Consider the following 22,156-nt stretch of genomic DNA (forward strand, 5'->3'; position numbering starts at 1 on the left):
CGTTGGGCACATACCTGCAGCTCTCTGACCTCTCTTGACCCTCTCAGTCTTTCAGCTCGTTCACCTTCCAGGATCTGACAGGCAACATCACCTTTCAAGCGTTCATCTGACAGCTCCGTCGTGAGGTCTATGATCTGAAGTGGGGGGAAGAAATGCAACAGGTCACATGAGGCAGCTCTGAACTTGCTTCAATCAGGCAAGTGGGGGGGCGTTGTGCAGTCAAGGGCTCTCTCAAGCATTCCTGGTGTTCAGAAGCACCCAAAATTTAAGCTGCTTTCTTCTTGTTGTATTGCAGGAGATTGGACTGGATGACCCTTTTGGCCCCTTCCATCTCTACGATTCTATGATTCAGTGTCTTTTATTGCTCTCCATTCATAGAATCATAGAATCATAGAGTTGGAAGAGACCACAAGGGCCATCGAGTCCAACCCCTGCCAAGCAGGAAACACCATCAGAGCACTCCTGACATATGGTTGTCAAGCCTCTGCATAAAGACCTCCAAAAAAGGAGACTCCACCACACTCCTTGGCAGCAAATTCCACTGTCGAACAGCTCTTACTGTCAGGAAGTTCTTCCTAATGTTTAGGTGGAATCTTCTTTCTTGTAGTTTGGATCCATTGCTCCGTGTCCGCTTCTCTGGAGCAGCAGAAAACAACCTTTCTCCCTCCTCTATGTGACATCCTTTTATATATTTGAACATGGCTATCATATCACCCCTTAACCTCCTCTTCTCCAGGCTAAACATGCCCAGCTCCCTTAGCTGTTCCTCATAAGGCATCGTTTCCAGGCCTTTGACCATTTTGGTTGCCCTCCTCTGGACACGTTCCAGTTTGTCAGTGTCCTTCTTGAGCGACCCCAGCAGAATCCAGAATGAGCTAAGGCTGCAAATGTTCTTTTTCCAGACATAAAAAGTAAAGCCTCCCCAAGGCCAAACCCTTCACGCAAGTCCCACTCTCTCCCCAATGCATTTTCAAGGACCCCAAATGAAGCAATGACAATGAGGAAGCCCCACGTCTGGGTCTCCATTAGGCTCCAGATGCTCCTGACAATATCTAGGGACCCTGGGAACAAGTGAAAATACATTTCCCATGGTTCCCAACATCCCTAGAGCAAACTGGGGAAAGGCAGGTTAGCCCACAATGGCCTTTATGTAAATAAACAAATTAGCATCTATTTCTATAAGTTAGCTTGTGCAAATATTACACAAATTTCTGTGGTGTGTGTGAGTGAGAGGGAGGGAGGGAGAGTGTCGTGGGACAGAGGGAGATATGCCTAAGTGGCCACCTTAAGTGAACCTGAGTCTGGATGGGTTGAGGTGGAGTGAACTAGGAGAAATCCCTTCTGCAAAATAAATAAATACAGTGGGAAAACGTTATTCAAAAGCATAGACTTCTGCATAATAAATACAGAGCCAGTTGTAACTTCACTTCAGGGTTGCTGCCATCAGGTGGGGTGCCTACTCTTTAGAGCACCACCCCGCTTCCTGGTGAGAACTCAAACACTCTCCCAAGTTTCTGGACAGACTTGGAAGGCGGTGGGGTATGAGATTCACTGCTTTGCACTTTGATATTATGGCCAGCCAATTTATTGGAGCTTTCTTGTCCCCCTGTGACATTTGGGGAGCACAGGGTTCTCTCTGAAAAGTGTTGCAGCCACTGCTGTAAATATTTGCCCTCCCTTTCTGTGATCCCCATAAGAGTTATCAGTGAGAATGGTTAAGAGCAGTAGACTCGTAATGTGGTGAACCAGGTTCGCTTCCCCACTCCTCCACATGCAGCTGCTGGGTGACCTTGGGCTAGTCACACTTCTCTGAAGTCTCTCAGCCCCACTCACCTCACAGAATGTTTGTTGTGGGGGAGGAAGGGAAAGGAGAATGTTAGCTGCTTTGAGACTCCTTGTTGTTGTTTAGTCGTTTAGTTGTAAAAGTCCTTTACCTTTACAAATCTTTTCAAGCAATTTTCTCTGATATAACGTATTTTTAAAGTTTATGATTACTTTTATACTCCACCTTCCCTTGAAGCAGCTCAAGGCGGCACACACAATTCTCCCTCTCCCTATTTTATCCTCTGCCCCGAGGTCACCCAGTGAGCTTCATGACTGAGCAGGGGCTGTTTGAACCCTGTTTTTCCAAGTCCAAGTCCAGCACTCTAATCATTCCACTGAGATTTTTAGTATTACTTTCATTAATATATGCATTTAGTATTTTGACAGAGAGCTGTGCTTGGTATGCATATTGTTTCAGGAGCGTAAATTTAGGAAGGTTTACATTTTAATGGAAGCCAAACCAAATATCTTCACCATCCCTAGGGAGTGATTATATTAGAAATGTTCAATCCAAGTCGGTTTTCTTTTCTGCCCCATCATAGTTGCTTTTGGGATTCTAGCTGCTCCCTTCTCTAGCACACCTTCATGGGGACACAGCATATGGGGCACAGGAAAGGCCATAACTCAGCTGCAGAGCATGTCTTCAGCAAGTCCCTAGTTCAGTCCCTGGTATCCAGGGGGGCATAGCATGGGGGCTGCTAGGGTGAGTGCCCCAGGCCCATGGGGGGGCCGTGCTGTTCATGCCACCCTCCCCAAGCCAGCCCTGTGCCACTTTATAATCAGATCCCAGCCTCCCAAATGGCTTAGGGAGGGAGGTGTGAGAAGGATGCAACAACCTTGCACCCTTCAATCCCAGCTTGAATTGGGTGTGCTAGGCATCTCCATTTGGCCAAACCGCCCTCATGTGCCCCCCTGACATCACAATGGCTTCAGGAATGGGAGGGTAGATAAAATTCTGACTGCCAAAAGGGAGATCAGCGGTTTCAGGCATGAAACCTCCTGAGTTAATAATAATAATAATAAATTTTATTTATATCCCGCCCTCCCCAGCCGAAGCCGGGCTCAGAGCGGCTAACAATAGTCAACAGTTTTAAACCACGAGAAAAATGGGCTGAAAAAGATTTCGCAGGAAAGTAAGACAATTTTGAACCAGGAGATATCAGCGCAGGAAATAGAAGATGCCATTCAAAATATGACGTTGGGCAAATCACCTGGACCGGATGGACTGACTTCCAAATATTATAAAGTTCTGAAGGAAGGGTTGATACAACCTTTGAAGGAAGTCTGTAATGAGATCATGGAGGGGAGGAAGGCACCCGATACGTGGAGAGAGGCTTACATTACACTTATACCAAAGACAGAGACTGAAAAGACCCAACTTAAGAACTACCGACCCATCTCGTTATTAAATGTGGACTATAAAATCTTTGCTGATGTTTTAGCAAAGAGACTGAAAAGAGTTTTGATGGAGGAGATTCATGGGGACCAAGCAGGCTTTCTCCCGAAAAGGCATTTGTCGGATAATGTAAGGAATATAATTGACATTTTGGAAAAGTTGGAAGTGAACATAAACACTAAGGCTGTTTTGATATTTGTGGACGCCGAGAAAGCCTTTGACAACATTTCTTGGAGTTTCATGCTGAAGAACCTCCGGGGGATGGGGGTAGGCCAAGGGTTTGAGAATGGTATAAGTGCAATTTATTCTGAACAGAGGGCAAAATTAATTGTGAATAATGTGGTTACAGAAGAGTTTAAGATTGAAAAAGGGACACGACAGGGGTGCCCTATCTCCCCATTACTTTTTATATCGGTCCTGGAGGTTTTGCTTAATATGATCAGGAGGGACCAGTTGGTTAAAGGGATTCAGGTCGGAGCTAAACAATACAAACTGAGAGCATTTGCAGATGACCTAGTACTTACATTGCAAGAGCCAGAAGCTAGTACGAAAAGAGTTTTGGAAATAATCCAAGAGTTTGGTCAATTGGCAGGATTCAAACTGAATAAGTTAAAGACAAAGGTATTGGAGAAAAATTTAACACAGGTTGAAAAAGAAAGGTTTCAGAATGAGACGGGGTTGACTGTGGTTAAAAAAGTGAAATACCTGGGTGTGAATATGACAGCTAAGAATGTGAACTTATTTAAAGACAATTATGAAAAAACTTGGACAGAAGTGAAAAGAGATTTGGAGATTTGGTCAAACTTGAAGCTTTCCTTGTTAGGTCGAATTGCAGTTATAAAAATGAATGTATTGCCAAGAATGTTGTTCTTATTTCAAGCATTACAAATAATGGATAAAATGGACTGTTTCAAGAAGTGGCAGAAAGATATATCTAAATTTGTCTGGCAGGGCAAGAAGCCCAGAATTAAATTTAAGATATTAACGGATTCAAAAGAAAGAGGGGGGTTTGCCCTGCCAGACTTTAAATTGTATTATGAAGCGGCAGCTTTCTGCTGGCTAAAAGATTGGCTGCTTCTTGAAAACACAGACATTTTGGACTTGGAAGGTTTTAACAATATTTTTGGGTGGCATGCATATTTGTGGTATGACAAGGTTAAAGCACATAAAAGTTTTAAAAACCATATTGTCAGAAAAGCACTACTAAATGTTTGGGTCAGATATAAAGATTTGCTGGAAAATAAAACCCCAAGGTGGTTGTCGCCAATGGAAGCAAAGGCAGTTAAAAAGTTAAACATGGAACCGAAGTGGCCAAGGTACTGGGAAATCTTGGAAAAGGAAGGGGACAAATTGAGATTGCAGAGTTTTGAAAAATTAAAAGGGAAGGTGAGAGATTGGCTGCATTATCATCAAATAAACGAAGTGTTTAAATTGGATAGTAAAATTGGCTTCCAGGTGGAAAAATCAAAATTAGAGACCGAACTGTTAGAATCCAGTACTAAGAATTTGTCAAAAATGTATAATTTGCTGCTGAAATGGAATACACAAGATGAAACGGTTAAATCAGCTATGATTAAATGGGCTCAGGACATTGGTCATAATATTTTGTTTGCTGATTGGGAAAAGTTGTGGACCACCGGGATGAAGTTTACGGCATGTAATGCCTTAAGAGAAAATATTATGAAAATGATATATAGGTGGTACATAACCCCAGTCAAGCTTGCAAAGATTTACCATTTGCCTGACAATAAATGTTGGAAATGTAAAGAAAAGGAAGGTACATTTTTTCACCTTTGGTGGACGTGCCCGAAGATTAAGGCATTCTGGGAAATGATCTATAATGAACTTAAAAAGGTATTTAAATATACTTTCCCCAAGAAACCAGAGGCCTTTCTCTTGGGTATTGTCGGCCAGGGGGTGTTAAAGACAGATATAACTTTCTTTATGTATGCTACAACAGCAGCAAGAATACTCATTGCAAAGTACTGGAAGACACAAGATCTACCCACTCTGGAAGAATGGCAGATGAAGGTGATGGACTACATGGGCTTGGCAGAAATGACGAGCAGAATCCGAAACCAGGGAAGAGAAGCAGCGGAAGAAGAATGGAAAAAGTTCAAGGACTATCTAAAGAAATATTATAAAATTAATGACAGTTAGAATGATGTTGGACTAAAGTAAATGGTTACTATTAGTAATGGTTAAGACAAGGAGAATAAGGATGATTAGCTTAAATTTATAGTAAAATAAGGGAAGATTTGCTGAGCAATTGACTAGAATTTGGAATACAGAAATGGGAGGCATGAGGAAGTCGAAGAAGAAAGGTTTAAGAAATTAGGATATGAAATGGTACTTGTTTTCTTTTTTGTTTTTGTTCTGTTTTTGTCTCTTGTTTGTTTATGTATGTTTTGTTTGTATGATTATAAAAATTGTTTAATAAAAATATTTAAAAAAAAAAAAAACAGTTTTAAACCACGTAAAATGACAGAAATAAGGTGGGTCCTGGAAACATACATACAGTAGTTTTCCAAGTGTCAGAGGCAGAGGCACGAAGTTGCATCTTGAGCATTTGCCAGAAGCTGAGTGTAGACTAATCTATACTGGTGAGTTAAATGTTAAAAATGTGTGGTAAAATGTGACACCAGAGGGCACTGCAGAGCAGTGATCTGTTGCCAATGAGAAATTGCATTGGGGACTATAGTTTTTTAATAGTGTGTTTTAAATAGCATTTTCCAGATCAGTGTAAATCCAGCCTGTATTATGAAGGTGCTAGATGCACCTCTGTGGGAAGGAGTTCCACAGCCCAGGGTTGCCATGGAGAAATGCACACTAAAAAGCTGCTGAATTTTCATTAGGACTTCTCTTTTTTTAAATGTGAACTGTGCACTGCTCTGGTTTCACCAGAAGCGGCTTAGTCATGCTGGCCACATGACCCGGAAAAACTGCTCCCTCGGCCAGTAATGTGAGATGAGCGCCGCAACCCCAGAGTCGTTCAAAACTGGACTTAACTGTCAGGGGTGCCTTATCTTTACCTTTTTGTGCAGAACTGAACTTAAGATGAGAAAAGCACAAAATGGACAGAAACTGAAATTGCCAGGGCCACCCATCCCTGCAGGCTCTGCCATCCAAAGTTTGGGAAAACAGAGGAGTAATTATTATGCATGTTGCATTCAACAAGAGGCCTGTCACATTTCGATGTACAACCATGTCAAGCACAGTTTCACTGCTGCAACTTGTTCTCCCAAAGGAGGTTGGGAGCCACTGCTGCAGATGAGCCTTTTCAGGTTGATTCAGCAAGTCTCTTCATTTTATTTATTTAATAAGAACATTAAATAAATTATTTAATGTTTATTTAAATTAAATTAAATTAATTATTTAAATTAAATAAATGTTCATCCAAAAAAATCTTCCAGAGCAGCTTACACACAACCAGCAAAAACAAGACAGTGCCTGCCTGCAGGCCCAAAAATAAAAAGCAGAAAGGAACAGGGAAGGAAGGCAGGGGAGAATCACTCTCAAATGCCAATTCCTAAACAGTTGTTCTTATAAGGACCAGCTTGAATTATTGTTGTGTGAATTAAGAAAAAAGCAATATTTGTTTAAACACCTCCAGTGAGGAAGAGTCCACTGCCTTCATTGGAGGTTTTCAAGCCGAGGTTTTAGCTGAGATTCCTGCATTGCAGGGGGTGGACTAGATGGCTCTTGAGCTCCCTTCCAACTCTACAAATCTATGATGTTGCAACCAGAAGCAAGGACAGAACCTCACACAGTTTCTATTTCTGACCTTGCTTTCCAGCTGTTCTGTGCTCTGCCGAAGCTCCTGCCGTGAAAGTTCTGAATTTTCCAATTTCTTTCGCAGCAATGCCAACTCCTCCTAAAAATGGGGAGAAAGAAGAAAACACACCCTCTTTGAGCCTTCCTGTACCCTCCATTTGTTTATAGGCTTTGATTCTGTACTTCTCCCCCTCTCAACTGTAAAATCTTTGACTGTATGCTCCTTTTAGGTAGATACCCCCCTTTTGCTTTGCTGTACCTCATGATGTACTTTGATAGTGCAGTATGGATAGAAACTATACATAAACATGAGCACAACAGGGTATGGGAGAATGTGATGCTAGCATCCAATACCAGGATGAAGGTCTACCAGGCTTGTGTGTTGAGCACGTTGCTTTATGGAAGTGCAAAACAAGGATGTGCTCTCACAAGCCCACATTCCCAGCATGTTCACACTCCTGTCTCAGTGATGTCTACACTAGCTTGGTCATATCCACAGAATGGAAGATGTCAGGATCCCCAAGGACGTGCACTATGTGGAGCTGACTTCAGGCACCAGGCCAACTTTGTGTTACAAAGATGTCTGCAAACATGACATGAAGGCTGGCAATATCAACCATGCCATGTGGGAATCCCTTGCAGACAACTGACAGTGCCAGGAGACACACAAACAGGTGACCAGAGGTGGAATAACTGCTGGGAGGAGCCGCAGAGAGAAGAAACGCCATGGTGCATTTGCAGCAGCACAACTGGATGCCTTCATCTGCCCCGGCTGAAACAAAACATGTCTCTCCTGCATTGGTCTCTACAGCCCCAGAAGGCTCTGTAACCTTCTAACAGCTTGATCTCACCCCCCCCCACCAAGGCACCCTGCTCCATTGTCTCCAGAGAGAGACAGATGCCAGCAGAATACAACATGCATGCATAAATGACAACACTATCCTAGACAATTACGTCCTTGAGCGCCACCAGTTCTACATGCTACATAGTGACAGGATGGTCACAGAATAATTCCCTGATTACTAGTCACCATCACATTATGGAAGGTGTGTGTGTGTGTGTGTGTGTGTGTGAAAGAGAGAGAGAGTGCAGTTGTGTGCTTCAATGATCCCTAGTTGTGTGTCTGGGGTGTGTGCAGGTACAACCACAATGTATACTTCAACAGCACCACCAATGCACCCCCACTTCATGCAATGATTCTTGGAGGCAATGGGACCACCAAGCATCAGCCTTGACAGAGAGGTTTTGCACTTTGTGTGAGCAGAAGTTGGCACTGTGACAAAACCCCACAGCGTTGAATGCTCCTGTTCAAGTGTCCAGCCAGCAGCTGTTCTATTCACTTCCCTTCCCATTTTCCATTTCCTTTTCCACAAGGAATCAGCATTCCATGGTGTCATGTTAGCTACATAAGGAAAACTGAGGTTGCTATGGGTGGATAGCAAGGGTGAGAGTCCTGTGGGCCCCTCCAGGGGCGACTGGGCCCCAGCTCCTATCATCCTCAACAACCAGCCCATTTGGCTGCTGGGAAGTGGGAAGCCATCACCCACTGAAGGGCAAAGTGCTGGGCGGCAGCCACCTACTGCTAAGAGGGGAGAAATTAAATGGGGTGCACTCGGGGACACCACTGAGGCAAAACATAAACTAGCCCCTGGGGACTCGCCAGTGAGAATCAAGTCCACCTATTCATTTGCCACATGGGTTCTGTCAGGCTTGGTCACATCACAATGCGACAGGATGCTGTGATGAAGGGAAAGTGACATATTTCATTTACAAAATGTTTTAGGTTCAGCGGTTGGCTGGTTGGTCAAATGGCAACAGGTAAGATATAAACAGGCAGGCAGGCAAAGATGCCTTGTATTGGCTCAGATTATTTGTATTTCATCAGAACATAAGAACAGTTTGCGGAAACAGGCCAGCATCCTGACCTCAGAGTAGGCACCCAGATGCCTATTATGGGAAACCCCCAAGCAGGATCCAAGCACAAGAGCCCTCTCCTCTCCTGGGGTGTCCAGAAGCATTGCTGCTTCCAGCTGTGGAAGCAAAACTGCAATGGGCAGTAGCCAGTGACAGCCCTCACGTTCTTGAACTTGTCTAATCCTTTTGAAATTGTCTCTTTTGCATCAGCCTGTGACCTGATCCTTCTAACTGAAGTTGCTGCAGATCAAACCTGGGACTTCTGTATGCAAAGGAAGTTCCCTTGCCTGTCACAGATCTATGGGCCCTCTGAGACAGCACCTTTTAAGCACTGTTCTAGTAATTACTGAAGTACTGAACATGATGACTTTGGGGTTCTATAATTTCCAGTTCCATATCTCTATTCATTCAATTTCCCCAATAGAGTTGGTGCCGAAAGTATGGAAAAGAATGATATGGACAGTGGCTTTGCTCTGTGGCTCATGGGAGTCCCAGCAGGACCCCTCAGAGGTCTACCTCACCATGTCTGTCCTCACCTGTCCTTCACAGTTGTCACCTACCTCTCTGACTCGGAGCTGACCTTCTGCAAGGCTGGTGCTCAACAGTGGCCGGATGCCACACATCAGTTGCCACCAGGGCCAGCCCTTCACAGCTTGGAAGATGGCCAAGTTCTTCTGGATGCACCGAGCAGCCAAACGCTGAATCTGAAAGGAGAGCAGGAGTCCCCCTCAGAGCCCAGAGGGAGCAAACCATCCCAGGCAGCTGTGGAGAGAGGGAACTCTGCCCTGGGCTAGCCTGGGCACTGGGGCTCAGGTTCAACTACTAAATAGTGGCAGCAAGCATTCCCTCCACCCAGTCCCACCCCCAACACTGCATGGGGCAGAGAAGAGGGGAGATTGTTCTGTCTGGGAAACAGAAATGCTTGTGCTGATGGAGCAAGCATAACAGCACAATTCCTCCCTATTATTTATTTCATAACATTTATACACTGCTTGGTTGCTTTTTATAAAAGCTTGAAGTGATTTACAAAAAGGAGATAACAATGAACTTATCAATAAGAAAAAATAATAGCAATAATTTAAGACTTTCAAAATGTTAAAATAACAGTAGACTTTGTAAACATCTGGGTAGGTTTTCCTAAACAAATATGTTTTTAGCAGGTGCCATAAAGAGCAGAGCAAAGGCGCCTGCCTGGTAGCACTAGGCAGGGAGTTCCAAAGTGTAACTGCTGCCACACTAAAAGACAGAGTTCTTATAAATGCAGAACAGGGATTATGGGGCACCCAGAACAATGCCAATTCCGCAGATGAAAGCAGTTGAGTGGGTGCATCTAGCAGCTAAACTGATCCCAAGTTGTTAAGGACTTTATGTAGTAACAGTAACACCATGAACTTGGCCCGCTAGCAAATGGGCAACCAGTGCAGACCTCTGAGCACAGGAATGATATGCTGACAAGGCCTCCCTCCTCTCCGCAATCGTGCTGTGGCCAACTGCAGCTTCCAAAGCAAGCGCAAGGGAAACCCCTGAAGTAACTGACGCAGGAAAAGAGCTGGTTCAGAGTGGAGCAGATGGCCTTCACAGGTGCTGGATGCTATTTCATTAGGGAGTCTTAAGCTAGGGTTCCCGTATTTCAAAAATTGATTTTTAAATTTTTTTGCCCAAAGTTGTTTACGACAGCAGAATCACAGCTATGAAGAAGCTGTGGTGGTGGATTTGCTCAGCAGCATCCCAAGAGATGTTAACATTTACCATGACAACAACCCCTGGCTTTGCTAATCTTCAAAGAAGAGGTTACCTTTAATTTCTTATATTTCTGACGGGAGAGAAACCCCTTGCAAGCTGCTTGGAGGAAAATCAGATTCTGAGACACCAGTTTTTCCCTCTGCTTTTCTAGCCTAGAGAGGACTCCAGCTTTCAGGAACACCTGCCCAGAAAAAAAGAGAGAGAAAATCAAGCCACAGGATCCGAGCAGGATAAAAGTCGGGGATGCCAAAGGGACAACTCAAAAGCTGGCATTCATCACAGGGTGAGCTCAGGACCCCCATTGACTTCCCCTGTACCTGAGTGCGACCCACAGCAATTGTCTTCTCCAAACTGAGGGCCTGGATGAGCTCCTCCAGAGCCTGAAGAGAAAGGGAGAAGACATAGGAATGAAACTCTCCACATCCCCTTTTCTACCCAATAAGCAGAAGCTGGGGGGGGGGGGAGAGAATGGGGGCTTGTCCCCCATTATTGATCTCTGCATTATCCAAAACCCCTTGCAACCTTCCAATGAGCCCCAGAACTCTGTGACAGAAGTCAAATCAAACACCAATGGAGCCAAAGATTTCTGTAGGTAAGAAAGGGATTGAACATGGGTCTTCAAGAATAGACCACTTAAAAAATAATAGTTAAAACACATCAAAACACATTTAGAATCAGCAATTAAAATGCAGTTTGACCTTACAGATGCTCAGTGTTCAGGACTGTCTGCACCTCAGTTTCCAAAGTCCTGTCTGGACAGGAAGGCCTTAGCCTGCTGGCAGAAGGATGAGAAACTGGGAGCCTGTCTAGCCTTTCTTGGGATGGGATTCCACAGCATGGAAGCGGCCACAGGAAAGGCTTGCTCTCACCGTGCCTCTGATGTGATGGGACCAAGGGAATTCTGACATTCGTGGGACCAACATGACTATCTTGCCTGCCTTATGTAACCAGCCCAACCCACCAACAGCCTGGCAAAACTTCCAATGAAAGAATAAAACTAAGAATAGGGACAAGCTGCATTCCTCCACCCATACCCTTGATTTCCCCGCAGCACCAAGGTACAACATTGACCTTTTCTGACTGTCAAGATTTTCTTTTTGAAACCTGAAGTCTTAACTGAAATGCACATGCACAGCCTTTGTTGCCCCATGCAGCGCTCTCTCATGCTCTCTCTCTCTCTCACACACACACCTGCAATTCAGCTCCCAGCTGTGTGATGCCCCCTGAATACACATCAGAAAGAGCAGTTGGTTCACACACAGCCTCATTGCAATTGGGATTTGTAAGCGGGGGAAGAATCTGTGAAGGAGCTTGCAAAATCCCTCAGAAAATTAGGAGAAGGAGATCAATTTTGCACAGAGGCTTCCATTATGCAGAAGCGGGGGGGGGGGCTGAATTTTCAAGAATTTAGGCACTGTTCGTCATCCCTCCTCTTCTTCTTTGTAAGTGGCTGTTTGCTTATATTATAGCCTCTGATCTCTCTGGAGAAATGTATTTTTTGACAGCCACTTGATTATTAATGTCACCTAGTAGTTAACACAGTTAACACAGAAATAATAAATAATAATAATAGAAGTTAATTCATTCTCGTTTATTTAATCCATTTTGTCTGATTTAATCAGTATAATTGGGAAGGGAGTTGAATTAATAGAATTTGGAATTACTTTAATCTTACATGAAATTTTTAGCTTGTAATTTGTCTGCAATTAATCTAACTATGCAATTTGTATTTTCTGATTCTCCTTTTCAGTTATCTTTTCAGTGATTTCCCCCCCCACATTAATATATATTACTTTCTTTTTTGCGTATAGATATATTTCTCCTCCCCCCCCCTTTTAAGGGATTTATGTTAACAGGTTCTTAATATTCTAACAGATGGTTTCATGATGTCTGTTTATATGGTCTTCCTTATATAACAATCTCTTTTTCTTCCCATTTATTTTTTCTTTTTTATTAGATAGGCACCTTCATAACACAATGATGAGCTAATGCTATTACACCTATAATAGCAGGTAAATAACAATATTTCAGGTGAATGATGATATGGAAGCACATTTCTGAACCTTTATATAACAAGCAATATTTGTTTATTATTGTTATAAGCAGCAGCAGCAGCAAAAACAGCAGCAACTTAGCCAAAATATATTAATATTTCTAAAGTGCCTCTGCTGCCTGTGGTGTCTTTGCTCATCCTCCGCCCATGGCTCACCTTATTTTCATCTGTCATCTCATAGGCTGAGCTGTATTTTTTCATCATTGGCTGAGCCAGGATCTGGAACTGGTGTCGGAACTGCATGCGCACCATACGATCTGCGTACCCTGCAAGGCAAGCAAAAGGGGCATTTGCTGAGGGGCTGAGCAGATTTGGCAAAGGAGAGTCTGGTTCCTCCCAAGGCTCACTCAGTTGCCAGAGGATAAGAAGCCACTGAGGCCACCTCCCAAAGACGGGCAAATCCATCTGTTTCTCTTTCAGTTTCTCATTTTTATAAATTCAGTTTGCCACATTCCCACATCAGTTTGCAATTTTAATTTTAAAAAGTCTCCCTCCAAATTTGAGAGTGTATCTTTCCTAAAGTGCATATTTTCATATGCTGTTTGGCCTTCTGTTCATATACATTTTTGCAAGTAATTTTCCCCAGCATAATGCATTTTCTACATTATTGTCACTAGGGTTTTCATTTTTTTACGCACAGGTATCCCTAATATGTTCATGTTTCATTATCAGGAACCCCTGGCAACCTTCTGGGAAGCCCCAGGAGCCTGTGACATGCACTCAGATCAAACACCAACAGTCTCAAATAGTTCCACAACTAAGTAAGGATTTGAATGTGGGTCTTTCACACTGCCACCAGCAACTAGTGCTCTGACTGCCTTGCTTATCCAAACCAACCCACCAGAAACCTGGCAAATCCTCAAGACCTAACAAATCCTTTTCAAAAGAAATTATTTAGAAACTATATTATAAAAATATTTGTTGGAAATGTAAAGAACATTAAGGGACATTTTATCATGCTTGGTGGACACATAAAAAAGCAAAAAAAAAAAGATAGAAATACATACACTGATATGGAGAACATTGAAGATTAATTATCAACTGGAGCCAGAACTCTGTCTGCTGGGACTTATGGATATACAGTTACAAAAGGAATATGGAACTTTGTTTCAATATATGGTCACAGCTGCGAAACTTTTACAGGCACCAAGCTGGAAGGACCCATCATTTCCAACAATGGAAGAATGACTGTTAAAACTAAGAGACTTAGCTGAGATGACGAAAATGACATGTTTAATCAGAGAAAAGTCATTATTAACGTTTGTTAAAGACTGGAAACCTGTCATAGACTTTTTGCATGAAAAAGAAAAAGAAATAATGATATTTGGATTTGAGGATTTAACATAATGTTTGTGTATAGAAAGTGGCTTTGTTGGGTATTATATTGGATTGGACAAAGTGAATACTGATTTTATATAGCAGAAGTACTTTACTTTCTAAATCTTATTTTTCTATCTTTTTCTTTTAACCTCCTTTGTATTCTTTTCCTTTCCTTTTCTTTTTTTCTTTCTCTCTCCTCCCCTTTTTATGTTTTCACTGTATCTAGATAAAAGTCTTAGTTTGGTTTAAAAGGGGGGGAAGATATTAAGTTTTTTATTTTTCTCTATAAACCTTAATAAAATTTATTACAAGAAAACAAAAGAAAAGACCTCACACATCTGATGAAAACATAAAACTGAGAGCAAAGATGAACCGTCTCCTTTCCATGCTCCTTCTCTCTTCCCTGCAGTGCAGTGTGATGAAACTGGTGCAGCAAGCACCTCTTTAAAGTAGGTTGACTTCACCACCACTCAGCTGATCCTGGAACTTTGGCAGGTGTCAATCACCCAGTGTCATCAGTCCCACCCACCTGCCAAGGTTGGGTCACAAGGAGATGGGGTACTTAGGAATCTAGCCCACTGGCTGGATCCAATTCTCTACTCATGCCACAGCCCTCCAACTTGCATCATTCCTGCCCACAGGCCATGCTGGTTGGGGCTGATGAGAGATGGGAGTCTAACAACATCCAGAGGGCAGCAGGTTCTCCTGCCCTGCTGCAGAGGAGCTGTAACACTCCCTGCACCGAGTCAAGCACCCTAAGAACATAAACAGAGTCTGGCTTCTAGGTCAAGCAAAAGGCAGCCCATCTAGTCCAGCATCCTGTTCTCACAGTGGCCAACCAGTGGCCTCAACGGGAAATCTGTAAGCAGGATCCATGCACAACATCCCTCTCCCCTCTTGTGGCTTCCAGAAACTGGCATTCAGAAGCATTACAACCTCCAACTGTGGAGGCAGAGCAGAGCCCTCCTGGCTAGGAGCCCTCGATAGCCCTCTCCTCCTCTATGAAATTGAATAATTCTCTTCTAAAGCCATCTGGACTGATGGCCATCACTGCCTCCTGTGGGAGGAAGTTCCGTAGTTTAACTATGTGCTGCATGAAGAAGGACTTTCTTTCATCTGTCCTGAGTCCTCCAACATTCAGCTTCTTTGGATGTCCATGTGTTCAAGTGTTATGAGAGAGTGAGAGAAAAATATTCTTCATCCACTTTTTCCATGCCATGCCTCTTTTTATAAATGACTACCCAGTGAGTAGATGCAGGATGCCCAGCCATTCCATGCAACAGAAACCCTCCTGCACCTATCCTGCTGAGCCGTAATGCATCCAATATCTGGCCCCCGGAGAGCTGGGCTCGAAGGGCGGAGATGTCCCATCCTGCTGCTGTTCCCCCTGCCATCAGACAGGACTGCAGAACGGTGCCTCCTTCTCTGTCCATTTCTGTTCTCGCAATGAGGCAATGGACAAAGTGAATCTGGGATCTCTTCACTAGGTTGATGAGAGAATCCTACGGAAGTGGAGAAAAACACAAAGGAATTGAGTTCCTGATCTTCTGCTTGAAGATTATAGACCACATTCACACCATACAAAAGTTGTTATTCCAGAGTTACAATTTCCAGAGAGGGTCAACGATCAATCCCTCTTCACAGGGAACTCTGGACAGTCAACCTCTTTTTCACTTCTCTCTCTTACTCTCTCATCCACCCACCCACTTTTTGCATCTGATTGCAAAGTGCAGGTTTGACTCCCCACTCTGCCATGGAGCTCCCTGGGCCAGTCACTCACTCACAGCCTAACCCACCTCACAGGGTTTTTGTGAGGATAACATGCAGCGGGAAGAAGCAGGTATATTACATGTGCCTTGAGCTCCTTGGAAGAAGGAAGGCGGGATATAAATGCAATCAATCAATAAAATAAACAGGGACAAAAAGCATCATAATGTAGCAAAAAAGTTTCAAATAAAAGCCAACCACACAAATAATAATAAAATCAGCCAGAGCAGCAATAAAAACCACATAGATAACATTCTTAAGACCACTGTCTGTTCACAGAAAAAGCGGCATCAAGTAAATGGAACTGCTAAGCATCTAGAAACACTCAAATAGAAAAATATTTGTTTTCTGCCTTGTCAATCAGACTCTCAAGTTGCTAATGCTGTTGTTGTTTTTTAAAAAAAACATTGGAGAAATAATAAAAACCTAACACTCTTAGCGTTACTTGGTTTTCCCTGGTGGGGTTTCAAAAGCTGCCTCCATCCTCTCTTACAAACCATTGTGCATAATACTCTTTAAGAAAATCATAGAATGGGAAAAGCTCACTAACTGAACACTCCCTGGAAAAATACCAAGGATCACATCCAAAATACCGTATTTACTTGAGTCTACTGTGCCATCGAATCTAATGCGCACCTCAATTTTCAGAACCTTGAAACCAAAAAAAGTATTTGCTAGTGAATGTCAATGTGCCATCGACTCTAATGGCATCTTAATTTTCACAGTGTAATTTGGCCAATAAAGGTGAGCATTAGATTTGAGTAAATATGGTATGTACAACAACTTTCTGTTTCCGTGCGCTGCTCTTAGTCATGCTGGCCACATGACCCGGAAGCTGTATAAAGCTGAATAAAGCGAGATGAGCGCCGCAACCCCAGAGTCAGCCACGACTGGACCTAATGATCAGGGGTCGCTTTACCTTTACAACAACTTTCACCACGTGGTGCCCTCCAGAGGTTTGTCAGCACAGCTGTATGATGCTGAGGCTGATGGAAGTTCGAGTAAGAAAATATGGAAGGCCCCAGGTTGGGGGGAGGATAAATGTATTGGTTTGATTGCAGATCCCAAATCTGTGATCCACTGTGTGTGGGATTAGAATCTATGAGAGGAAGCCTGCTGAACCAGTCATAGTAGTTCCTCGGTTAAGGTAAAGCCCTTGGCTGGCCAGTTAAGTACTGTCATTTACTTGCCCAAAGTGATTGCTCTATTGCCATAGAGGAAAATGGGCAGGCCTTTCCCACCTCACTTGGCTGGATGCCACATCATCCTTGTGGGGAGAACAATAAGCCAAGACGTGTGGGGTGGGGGGAAGAGTTTTGGCTCATGCTGGAAATTGGAGATTCAAAGCTGTGAGTTTGGGGGTCCCCTGGAACCCTATGGGGAAACAAAATTTGTTGGGGAGTTAACACTATGAACCCATGCATCCTGTGCTCAGGTGTATACATGTGAAAATAAAGCCCTATAGCCTAAAGACTTTCACATTGACATGGCTGAACTTCATTCCAAGGAAACCAAACCCCGGGAAAGTGCAGGCACCCCTGGAGCCTCATGCCACTTGGGGACGGGGGGGCATACAACAGCATAATAACTGAATAACTTAAAGCAAAACTGGACTTGATGCATAAAAAAGTCCTGGGCCCCTCTGCCAGTTCTAGGCAACCCTTTCGCTCACCAGCTGAAGCTTGATCTGAGCACACACAGACTTCTTCTTCACAGCTGCAAAGCTGCTAGTGAAAGTCTTCCTCACGCAGCCAACTCGCTGCAGTGCTTGCTGGGAGTTCCCCTCCAGCCCCGCAACAGACCGGCATATCAGGGGCACTTTGGACCGCAACAGAAACAGTTTCTTCAGAGGGTCTCTGTGGAGAGGGAAATGCATCACCCAACCTTAAGAGCTGCCCTTGTATGATATAAGATGGGCCTTGGTTAGTGTGTGTAAGGGAGGGAAGGAGATCCTTGTGCATCTCCAAAATAGGGCTGCAAGGTCAGAAGCATCCCAGAGCCTGAGATTTCAGGGCCCAAACCTGAGACCAAGGGGCAGCCCCTAGCAATGTCACAAGAGTGATGTCATTATACATGACCCATTAATCATTTAAGAAGACCGTCCAGGAGTTGCTGTGGGCAGCAGAGGCAGCAGGGCTCAGCTCCTGCTGCTACTCTCCGCATGCCCCACTCACTTAGAATCATAGAATTGTAGAGTTGGAAGAGATTCCAAGGGTCATCTGGTCCAACCCCCTGAAATGCAGGAACTCAGCTAAAGCACCCCAGACACTTGGCCATCCAGCCTCTGCTTAAAAACCTCCATTGCCCATTCCACTGTCAAACAGCTCCTACCATCAGAAGGTTTACCGTATTTTTCGCTCTATAGGACGCACCCGACCATAGGACACACCTTGTTTTAGAGGGGGAGAACAAGAAAAAAAAATCTCCCCCTCTCTGCCCAGCGCAGAAGGTGCCGTTCAAGGTGCCTTCAGTCACCTTCAGGAAGCCTGGAGAGTGAGAGGGGTCGGTGCACACCGACCCCTCTCGCTCTCCAGGCTTCAGTGAAGGCAACCCAAAGCCTCTGGAGCACGGCGGGAGTTCCTGCTGCACTCTGGAGGCTTCGGGTTCCTTTCGACCTGCTCTTTGGGGCTGGTGGGGGGAACCCCCCCGCCAGCCCCAAAGAGCAGGTCGGGGAGCAGCGGAAAGGCACGCAGGCAGAAGAGGCTTCTGCCATAGCCGCGTGCAACCTCTCCAGCTGGGAGAGGCTGCGTGGTGCTAAAGAGGAAGCCAACCATAAATGAAATTTAACTTAAACATTAACATCCTTAGATCTTCACCTTATGGAATTAATATTCCTAGCTGGTTCCCAGCCAACCATAAATGTACATTTTTAAGCCTCTTCTTCTTCTTCTTCCTCTTCCTCTTCCTCTTCCTCTTCCTCTTCCTCTTCTTCCTCCTCCTCCTCCTCCTCCTTTTTTGGGATTAATGGGAGGACCAGGGGCCACAGGCTGCCTTCTGAAAGCAAATCACTTTCCCCTCCAATCATGGAGCTTTCAAATCCCCAGGGGATGTTCCAATTCCAATTAAAGTTCTATTGTTCATTAAGGGAAGGAAGGCAACCAGTGCAGCGAAAGGGGAGAAAGTGCTAAATGGGCAGAGATGCAGAACTAATTTTGCAGATATTAATTAAATTAAATTTTAAAATGTTCTAAGCTGTTTGGCTGAGGTGTCCTCGCCCTACCCACCACCCTCCAAAAATTAGGTGACTCTGCCTCTGCCTCAGTTTACCTTGCAAAGGTGTTTCTTCTCCCTCTGGTGCAACATCACCTCCCCCATTTTTCCTGACTGCTCCCTTAGAGATGGGATTCTCTGTGGCCTCCTGAAGAGACCTGCATTGGCTTCCAGTACATTTCCAAGCACAATTCAAAGTGTTGGTGCTGACCTATAAAGCCCTAAACGGCCTCGACCCAGTATACCTGAAGGAGTGCCTCCACCCCCATTGTTCTATCCGGACACTGAGGTCCAGCTCCAAGGGCCTTCTGGCAGTTCCCTCGCTGTGAGAAGCGAAGTTACAGGGAACAAGGCAGAGGGCCTTCTCGGTGGTGGCGCCCGCCCTGTGGAACACCCTCCCATCAGATGTCAAGGAAATAAGCAACTATCCTACTTTTAAAAGACATCTGAAGGCAGCCCTGTTTAGGGAAGTTTTTAACATTCAATGCTGTATTGTGTTTTTAATATTCAACTGGGAGCCACCCAGAGTGGCTGGGGAAACCCAGGCAGATGGGTGGGGTATAAATAATAAATGGACCGTCTTGAGGGGCTGGGAGCTGGGGGCACTGTCATACAGTGGTTCCGCTCCTTCCTCCTGGGCCGTGTTCAGAAAGTGGTGGGGGGGGATGAGTGTTCAGACCCCTGGGCTCTCACTTGTGGGGTGCCTCAGGGTTCTGTCCTCTCCCCCATGTTTTTCAACATTTACATGCAGCCGCTGGGAGAGATCATCAGGAGGTTTGGGCTGGGTGTCCATCAATATGCAGATGATACCCAGCTCTACCTCTCTTTTAAATCAGAACAGTGAAGGCAGTGAAGGTCCTGTGTGAGTGTCTGGAGGCAGTTGGAGGATGGATGGCGGCTAACAGATTGAGGTTGAATCCTGACAAGACAGAAGTACTGTTTTGGGGGGACAGGAGGCGGGCGGGTGTGGAGGACTCCCTGGTCCTGAATGGGGTAACTGTGCCCCTGAAGGACCAGGTGCGCAGCCTGGGAGTCATTTTGGACTCACAGCTGTCCATGGAGGCACAGGTCAAATCTGTATCCAGGGCAGCTGTTTACCAGCTCCATCTGGTACGTAGGCTGAGACCCTATCTGCCTGCAGACTGTCTCACCAGAGTGGTGCATGCTCTGGTTATCTCCCGCTTGGACTACTGCAATGCGCTCTACGTGGGGCTACCTTTGAAGGTGACCCGGAAACTACAACTAATCCAGAATGCGGCAGCTAGACTGGTGACTGGGAGCGGCCACCGAGACCATATAACACCGGTCTTGAAAGACCTACATTGGCTCCCAGTACGTTTCCGAGCACAATTCAAAGTGTTGGTGCTGGCCTTTAAAGCCCTAAACGGCCTCGGTCCAGTATACCTGAAGGAGCGTCTCCTCCCCCATCGTTCTGCCCGGACACTGAGGTCCAGCTCCGAGGACCTTCTGGCGGTTCCCTCACTGCGAGAGGCCAAGTTACAGGGAACCAGGCAGAGGGCCTTCTCGGTAGTGGCGCCCGCCCTGTGGAACGCCCTCCCATCAGATGTCAAAGCGATAAACAACTACCTGACATTCAGCAGACATCTGAAGGCAGCCCTGTTTAGGGAAGTTTTTAATATGTGACATTTTAGTGTATTTTTCATCTTTGTTGGAAGCCGCCCAGAGTGGCTGGGGAAACCCAGCCAGATTGGCGGGGTACAAATAATAAATAATAATAATAATAATAATAGTAAATAAAAGACTATTTTTTCTGCTTGCTTTTACCAAGTCATTCATATAATTTAACAAAAAACTGGGGTCTTGTGGGATTGCATCTCCTAATATATTTTCCACTTGGTACTTAAATTAAATTCCAATACCTTTTTTGCTAGTTAACAACCCCACCACATGTGATAGCAATCTCCCTCTTGCTCTGGGGCATTTCCAACACATAGCTGAATAAGTTCCACTTATTTATGAATCATGGTGATGGGAGACTGCCATGTCATCATGACTTAATAGCAGTTTCCACTTGTGTTCCTGTCCTTGTGTGGGCCTTCAATTCTCCCCAATGCTGATCCCTTTTAAAACCAGCCATCAGCACACCACTGGGCATTGAATTTAATCAATTAATTCTGAGGCACAATATGAACGACTGCATCTCCTCCCTCTTAGCTTTATTGGGTGAGGAGTTCAAATTCCAATATCAAGTGATAAATAAATTGCATGAAATAAAACTAAACAGATAAACTTCCCCCAGGACCTGAGTTTGGCGCTGCCTCTGGCATGGAATTCTGCATGCAGAAGAACTTACATTTTCGACTCCTGCAGGACTTGGATGGCATTCTGCACTGAGAGGTTCCACTTGGCTTTGTTTACCCAGCCAGTGGCATCATAGCGGACGGGGTCTTGGCCGAGCTGGTGGGCAATCTCGAACTGCAGGGCCTGCTCACACTTGCGCAGGGATCCCTGTCCTGCAGTGAAGAGACATCGACGAAATAGGAGAGGGTTACTTAAGTGGGAAGAAAGGGAATGAGCAAATGGCAGGTGCAGGCCAGGGGAGGGGTAAAAGGACTTTCCAAGGAATGGCAAGGGAAATCTCCAAAATGGTGTGAATGAGTGACCTGGGTGAAATCTTGCCTTGCACCACTTGGGAGCTCTCAGCAAGGGTTAGAATCCACACAGGGAGCCCCATTGTCCCTTAAAACATGAAAGGTCATTTCTGAAAAGGTCAACTAAAATGATTGAGGGGGTAGAGCAACTCCCCTATGAAGAAAGGTTGCAGTGTTCGGAACATTTTAGCTTCGAGAAAAGAGGAGTAAAAGGTAACATGATAGAAGTGTATAACATTATGCCTGGCAAGCAGAAAGTGGATACAGAAAAGCTTTCCACCCTCTCTCATAACTCTAGAAATCAAGGACATCCAACAAAGCTGAATGCTGGAAGGTTCAGGACACATAAAACAGGCCTCTGGTCTCCTTGGGTGTAGCAGCAGAGGTGGTGAATGGAGGACAAAGGGCACTTCACCAAGTCCAGCTTTGAAAGGCATTGACCCCACCCTCCCATGAGTCTTGACTGACAGTCGGTTGTATCCAGCCAATCATGTGACCAGGAAGACGCCCTGATGCCAATAGGTGGGAGATGGGCAACCCAAG

At 44.8% G+C, this 22,156-nt stretch overlaps 1 protein-coding gene across 1 annotated transcript in view; it reads right to left on the minus strand.

Moving 5' to 3' along the window:
• LOC128406013 (unconventional myosin-XVIIIb-like) overlaps positions 1-22,156 on the minus strand; it is a 176,338-nt gene that overhangs the window by 72,757 nt on the left and 81,425 nt on the right. Inside the window, exons 12-20 of the mRNA XM_053373062.1 lie at positions 21,316-21,475; positions 17,464-17,647; positions 15,322-15,526; positions 12,861-12,970; positions 10,969-11,031; positions 10,704-10,832; positions 9,469-9,612; positions 7,005-7,094; positions 15-134 (exon numbers count right to left, since the gene is read on the minus strand). Coding sequence (XP_053229037.1) covers positions 15-134; positions 7,005-7,094; positions 9,469-9,612; positions 10,704-10,832; positions 10,969-11,031; positions 12,861-12,970; positions 15,322-15,526; positions 17,464-17,647; positions 21,316-21,475 — 1,205 coding nt within the window. The remainder of the gene's footprint in view (positions 1-14; positions 135-7,004; positions 7,095-9,468; positions 9,613-10,703; positions 10,833-10,968; positions 11,032-12,860; positions 12,971-15,321; positions 15,527-17,463; positions 17,648-21,315; positions 21,476-22,156) is intronic.

The sequence above is a fragment of the Podarcis raffonei genome, chromosome W, assembly GCF_027172205.1.
Source record: "Podarcis raffonei isolate rPodRaf1 chromosome W, rPodRaf1.pri, whole genome shotgun sequence".
Classification (NCBI taxonomy): domain Eukaryota; kingdom Metazoa; phylum Chordata; class Lepidosauria; order Squamata; family Lacertidae; genus Podarcis; species Podarcis raffonei.